At 36.1% G+C, this 7,345-nt stretch overlaps 1 protein-coding gene across 3 annotated transcripts in view; it reads right to left on the bottom strand.

The window, feature by feature from the left end:
• Nucleotides 1–4,362: 4,362 nt before the first annotated feature.
• PLEKHH2 (pleckstrin homology, MyTH4 and FERM domain containing H2) overlaps nt 4,363–7,345 on the bottom strand; it is a 61,476-nt gene continuing 58,493 nt past the window's right edge. For all 3 annotated transcript variants that reach the window (XM_030034492.2, XM_030034494.2, XM_030034493.2), the window contains 2 exons: nt 6,601–6,738; nt 4,363–5,464 (listed from right to left, as the gene is read on the bottom strand). In XM_030034492.2, coding sequence (XP_029890352.1) covers nt 5,282–5,464; nt 6,601–6,738 — 321 coding nt within the window. In that variant the 3' untranslated portion in view covers nt 4,363–5,281. The remainder of the gene's footprint in view (nt 5,465–6,600; nt 6,739–7,345) is intronic.

Raw genomic sequence — 7,345 nt, 5'->3', positions numbered from 1 at the left:
CCTTGGGGGACCTCCACTGTAGCCCTTGTTGTGAAGAGCCAAAATACTTCAGCAGTGGAGAAGGCCAGGGATGAATAAAGTCATAAATGGCGGGAGTCTTTTCTTTTACCTCAGCCTTAAGCGTTGGCTGCTAATAAACTCATGGTCCCCAAGACAGCTTTGTTAACAGTGGAGGGAGTGAAACGAGGCCTGAGAGAGTTCCCAGCCCCTAATAAGTGAACTGCTGTATAAGAAAATAAGTGCAATTATTTTGTAGTTACTGGGGCATACAAATCAACTGTTCTAAGTGTAACTATAAGTAAGATGCTGTAACAACCAGGAGACGGGCTAGATTATTTCAAATATGATCTATCAATCAAAGATCAAATCCAAAGATCAAATCCAAAGATCATGTTAGGGTTGGATTAGAAAGGAGGATTTAAAGGGCGCAGTAGAACAGCAGGATGACCCAGCATATCGAAAGGGATATAGCATGTAGGTGAACCTGACAAAACAAGTCTAATATGTCCCCTATGTCAGCAAAGTGACCCAAAATCCAGGACAGCAATTACAGCTGACCTTCTGCAGCTGACTAGCTGCTTCACCTTTTGAGAGACTAGAGAGAGAAAAACCCAAGTAAAATCCTCTCTTATCTGTTTGATCAAAACCAGGAAAGTGGCCTCATTCATAATGATTAACTCAGAATTAATTTTAACTGTTCCTTCTTACTTCCCCAAAGAAGGCTTATTCAACTTTCTACAGATCCTAAGTAATACTTGTTCTTTAAAAAAGAGTTTTTTCTAAGTTGTAACTTGTATAATCACTCAGTTTCAGTTCCAGTAGCTTTCATATGGTTATTTTCACCTGTCTTTATTTACTTCCAGGTTTTTACATGGATCTTCTAAAGTATTTGCTAACCCCCTATGGAAACCATGGTCTTGCTAATTAAAATCCAGAAAGAAACTGCATTGTTTAGTGTTGTACTGTGGCAGGATGCCTTTCTAAGTGCATTTCTTTCAACAATTTCATTTCAACGGAATGTTTCTGTTATCTTGGTATATGAAGCCAGTGCTGATCTATAATCAGTAGTTAGAGGTAGTAAAAACCCTGGCCAAAGCTTCTCTTGCTCTGACAAAGATAGCAAAACTAAGGTAGGAATTGCTTCTGGCACTGATCTAGGCATATATTACTGCAACAGCAGGAGTGTAAGACTAAAAAGCAAAGTATTTTTATAGTGATTTACTCACTGGCAGAGAGGTGGCTAATCTCCAAGACGCTGCAGTAAAGTCTGAGCTGGGAAACACAATATAAGGGTGTACAATTAGTAAATTGTACTGAAGTCCAATCTGGAAATTAAATTGGAGTTTTTCAGTATTTTAAGTTTCACCTTACTCAATTTCATTTCCTTTGCCCAAAGAAACTGTAAAAAAATACTTTTGTCTTCCTAATTCACTATTACTGAGTTACTAATCACCACAGTTAAAAGTCACTCAAACTAATGGATTGCACTAAGCTGTATGGACTATTAAAGCTCTACCTAAAGCTTTAAGTGGTGCATTCCTTTATGCAAGCATGAATTTTTTCCTTCAGGAAAAAAAAATAAAACCTGTAACTGTGTTAGTTTGACAAGGAACTCCAACACCAAATGCCTACCAGTCTTCTTTTATAGGGAAATATATGCCTCTATCTTAAATTTAAATGTAAACCAATTTTAAATCCAAAGTAACAGAAAACACTAATTTTGTGGACTGTATTAAAAACTGAAAGCTTTATAATTTTTCTGCTGTACTACAGGAGTTAATAGGTCTTGCTTGTTTTAGAAATGAGCAGTTTTGCTTACTAATACTGCTGCACAAAAATTGACAAGGCAAAGTGAAGTTCAAGTAATATATTAATTTACATTGCATTCCAAATACTATTTTCAAATCAGTGCGATTGTTTATACAGTTACCAGTGATCTTTCAGTGATTACCAAGCTCAGATTCATTGACCATTTAAACTGACTGTTGATACCGACCACTAGCTCAAAGCAAGCACAAAAGATTTTCTGAAGTTCATAGTAGCAGGTGAAGTCTCCTTGCATGTGCTAACACATTAATTTCATCCTGAGAATATTTTTACAACCTAGGTTCTGCAAGCCTTGAGCATGGGAAGTTCTTCAGCATCAGTCCCAGAAGTTGCTGCTCATTTGACAGCTCCCATTGTGTCATCCCTGCTAAAGATCAGAAGGTGAGAAAGGTCTAGTTCCTACCTGGGCTTTAGTCATGGATTAGGTAGCAGGGTATGAATTGTTTTGGTGGATGACTCAAGGTTAAGACTGAGATGTGGAGCACTCATGAAACTCAGACTGGGTGGGGAAGGCAGAACAGATATTTGCCCGGACTCTGAAATTTTCCAATTTGCTGTCTTATGTTGTGTGGTATCCTCTAGGTAGCTCTGGAGCTAGACTAACATGGAACAAGTTCCCCTGAGACTTGCATAGCTGTGTTTGGAAGTGTGCTTGTGTGTGTAAGAGAGTACTTCCTAACTCTGTTAACTTGTAGAGAAGTGTCTGAGGAGGTTACTATCGCTATGGAAACCTCACTCTTGCTAATAAAATCCTGGAAGAAACTTCATTGTTTAATGTAGTATTGTAACTGTGATTCTGAGTGCATTTATTTCATAAAAATTAACACAGCATTTCTGGTAATGTGACTATATGGGATTAATGGTGACCTATAATGAACCGTTAGTGGTACTAAGTCTGGAAAGTGCTGCCAAAAAAGGGAAACTAATGCATTGCTTCTGGCACTATGATGTAAGGATATACTGCAGCAGCAAGAGCTTAACACTAAAAAGCAAAGCAATGTCTAGAGGCAGGAAGTTCATACTCTACTTCATAGATTGTATACTGCTTTATAAAACAGCTGTTTGTAAGGCTGTAAGTGTTAATGAAAACTGTTTAAAAGACATCACCTGTATTGTGTATCATGTTGTTTCCAAATTTAACAAAGATTTTAAAACTATATGAACAACCTCAGTAGCAAAATGCTCCACTTTTTTTGCCTTCTAATAGAACCTGACCTGCCACATTCATTTTAAACTGGACAATTAGGAAAGAACTACTAGCTGGAGTGTTCTAGGTTGACAGTTACCATCATTTCATGGTGACATGAAGATTTTTGTATTTGTAAATTGAAGTTTCTAATCATTGTATTTGAGAAGCTTTAGACTATGACCTGAGTATAACTGATATAGTAGCATCTGTTTGAATTTACAAACACCCAGCCCCACTGAAATCTCTGAAAGTTAACTATTCTGCTGATTGCAAAGGGATGTTAATTCCTAACCCAATTTCACCACAGTATCTGCATTACTTCATGTGGGGTGCTGCACAAAAAGATGCTGCAGTTGGTGTCAAGGTCTCTTGTAGCTTCCAATATGCTTTCCTTGATGATGGCAGATCGGCTGCCCACTAGGAGGTAAACCTCCTGCTGCTGGCCCTGCTTCATGGAAAGAGAATGATCTAGTGCCACAACGACCACCAAAGGGTGAAAGTTACCAGGAAGCTCTTTCTGTATTGCAAATGTGAAAGTATCTGCATATAATATATTTGTTATTTGCTTGTAATTTTCAAGACAAAGCATTGGCCCATAGTACCATTCATAAAATGGTGCTTGAGTCCTGCAAACTTAAGTAGCTGTGGCAGGACTTTTGAGAGCTTTCAGAAGAAACATATTTAAAAAGTCAGCTTGCCAATTTGTCTTTCCACTTTTTAAGAGCATGATCCTTTCACAACCTGTGTCTCCCTTCCAATCTATTTTAATTCTTCAGGAGGATACTCCCTACCTTTCATAGAGGGCAAACAGCTGAAAATTCCTTTTCTCTCAATATGAATATGTGTATCTCATAAATGTTTAAATGTCATAAAACAAAGGAGATTTTCAACCTTCAAATATTAAAATTAATCGTGAAATTAATTCAGTTTTAAGTAATTAAAAGAAAAACAGATGATGAGGGCTAGCAGTAAGGGATTCATGATCCATGATCATTAGCATGAGCAGAATTGGAAATTGTGAAAAGTATATAAATCAGTGACTTAAATTTGACTACCTTCTCTATGGTTGGACCTAAATTATCTATTAGATTATGCTGCTGATCCATTTCAGAGCCTGTAGAAGTGGTTTATTTGCATGGAAACAAAAATGTGAGGATTGGAAGAAAAAATGGGTGTAATTTCTATATATTTGACCCTACGTAGCACTGAGAATTGCAGCTGAAAAAGGCAACTGGAAAGTGGTCCTAGGTCCAATAGTGCAGAAGCAGCATTATGTCTTCTGTGTGCAAGAGCATTATATTAGTATTATAGTATGAAATGTACAGATACAAATGAGAAACAAGTACAACTTTTACAAAATATTATTCTGAATCAATGTATATACATTATACACATTATACATGAATTTTGTATTTCACATATGTCTCCAAGTTTATTCACAACAGTTCAAGCAATGGCTTTCTATGTTATTCTTGTGTTTTGGATTGTGAGTCATTCTTGCATCTGTATTATATTATTGTTCTGGATTAAAGAAGAAATTAGGTATGGGACCTTGTTTAACAAAACTGTACTAAATACAGTGCCTGTCCAATTTAGCTTTTTCCAAAAGGCTGGGGCAGAGAGGAATTATTTAGAAATTTACCAGACCAAGGCTGAAGATGTGCCAAGTAAAATAGCTGTATAACAAAGGCTAGTGTGTATCATGAGAATACTCTTTAAATTTGTAATAGTTACATGATGTGCTTATGGGTTTTTTTAAAGGAGAAACAATTATGCAAATCAAACAGTTCATTCTTTTTAGTCCCATAGTGCTTGTACTGCAAATAAGGACGGGTGCTGGAAGTGGAAAATGTTGTGTATTTGACTGTTTTTTTAAACAAAAATTCCTTTTCAAAATGAAGGTTATACAACTTGTATAGTTTTGAAAAACTATAGTTTGGTCCCTGAGTAAGTATCTGGAAAACTACTAAAATCTATACAATTGTTCCCAAGGCCACCTTTCCCCATCACTATCAACAGACACATTTATTTCTGAGCTGTAGGCACAAGCCACCACCAGTAAAGCATAATCCTTAAATTGGCTCATCATCATTCCAGTTCAGGCCAGGGCTTTAATTAAAGGGCTCCTCCTGTTATATACCACTGAAATGAATGTAAACCTGTCCGCGTTATGGACTCGCTTATGCTCTACTTCTTGTAGGTCAAAGTTTTCAATCAGTGTAGAAACCCTGTAACAAAGATTCATTATCATTATACATAATCCTCTCATAACAAAGTGGGACATTTAGTTGGTCTGTTGTTTGCAAGAAGGGGCTGACTCCCCATTTCCTTGAGCTTCTGTCCGCTTTGAGGTGTCAGTAATGCTGGAGCAGAGAGGTGATGAGCAGCTCCTTTCAGCTGATTAAAGTTGTTAATATAGCTGGCAATCAGTAGAGTGATCTCAAGAATCTATAACAGGAACACACAAAACTCTTTGAAAAATACAGTGATGTGTTATGACTGCTGAAAAAATAGCTAACTTTTTAGCAAGTGACAGTCACCAACTGGGAAAGTAGTTTTACTTTATCAAACAAATTAATGATGCGGAGAGAGGAGATGTGTAACAGAACTTTTTTCTACTGCTCCTTGCAAATAATGTAATGTTATTTCCATCAGTATGCTAGATACTTTGTCTTCCACAATCTTAAATGACTCAAACAGATGGCTTCTTTCACTTTAAGAGAGATTTTGAAGTCTGAAAGATGACGCTCCTAGAAAAAATTTTCATGATGTGTTCCCTCGGTTTTGCTAGAAAATACCTAGTGCTCAGAGAACTAAAGATGCTGGCAGATAAAAGGAGTAAAGACTTCTGGGAGCTTTTTACCGTATTTTCTCTTTGCAATCCACACAACCTTGCCTGTAAGGGCACAATCTGAGGGGAGACTTGAACAGATGTATTTTACTATGCTTATTTGTATGAAGAGTCATGTTTTGACCCAAATTTATATGTGGAATTTTGTATTCTGTTTCATAAATTGTTCTGACTAAACAGCAAAAGACTTTGAAATCTTTGCTTTTTAAAAAAATACAGTCAATCTTACCCGTGAAGGAGAGACTCTAGATTTAAAAAGCATGAACAATTTCTTTACCAAACATAAAAATATCCTAGGATTTTTAAGAAAATTTAAGAAATTTTAAGAAAATTTAAGAAAGATTTTTTTTTTCCAGATCTTGTGTTCTACAATTCCACTGTAGAACACAAATGTACCTTCTTAAAAATTATCTCTGGTGGTGATCAAGCAAACAGACTGGTTTTTAGGTACTGCATATAATTCCTGTCCTTAATAGCTGCCTTTGTCCTTCTATGAAAAATTTGGAATGTTGTTGACAGGGACATGAAAAGAAAATGAACACATCAGTATTGTCACTGTTAGTTCTTATATTACTAATTGTTTCGCTCTCTAAAACCATCTGGCAAAAGTCAATAATCTGAGAATGCTAGGAATAAAGAAGGTGTTTCATCTTTCACATCTGTTAAGAATTACCCACTAGAAAAAGTAGAAAAGTAGCAGATGGTAGGAAACTGTTTCAGGTAATATACCAACCTTTGGTTTTGTCATGGCAAAAAGGTGTTTTTCAGTTGATTTGTCCTTTGTGTGAGCATTGTTAACAACCAACATAAAATCATCTTGATAGCCTCCGAAAGTCATCAGACTCTTATATGTATATGTAACTGTTAATCGCTTAAAAAAGAAAACCCAAAAAAAACAAAATGCAAAACTATAAGCAGGACAATGCAGGAAAAGCAGATTATGACAAATACTTTTGAAAATATAATTGCACATGTATTTTTCCAAATGTTGTTGTTAGCCTCTTATGAATCTCGAAATAAATTGTAAATTCTGGGTTAGCTTAATTCAGACCTTCACTATGAGGAATTTCCATTGCAGATGATAACTTTTGGAAGTTTGACCTCTGTTTCTATTCCAGATTAATTAGATCAAAGATATTATAAGCAGGTTTCAACTCAAGTGAGTAATTCAATTTACACAAATCTTGACTGACTTTGAGAGAAGTTAATCTTAGGAATTCCATTTGAAATTGAAGCAGTGTGTAAATAAAATAAATGGCAGAGTATCAGACATCTAAAGAAATTTAACTCCAGGACTTCTTTTTGTGCAGTGATGTAGGCTGCATACACACAAATGAAATTAAATTCTGTTCTCTTTTTTTTAACATCTCTGATGAGACGTAAATGCTCTTCAAGCCTCCTCTGCTTTCCATGCCTCCGCTCTTATTGTTCATTGTTCAACACCACATTAGTGGCCTTTGAGTCTATGATTAGCATTT

This window comes from Aquila chrysaetos, chromosome 13 (genome assembly GCF_900496995.4).
Source record: "Aquila chrysaetos chrysaetos chromosome 13, bAquChr1.4, whole genome shotgun sequence".
Classification (NCBI taxonomy): domain Eukaryota; kingdom Metazoa; phylum Chordata; class Aves; order Accipitriformes; family Accipitridae; genus Aquila; species Aquila chrysaetos.
Note: the sequence above shows the minus strand (reverse complement) of the source record. Positions and strands in the feature narration are given on the sequence as shown.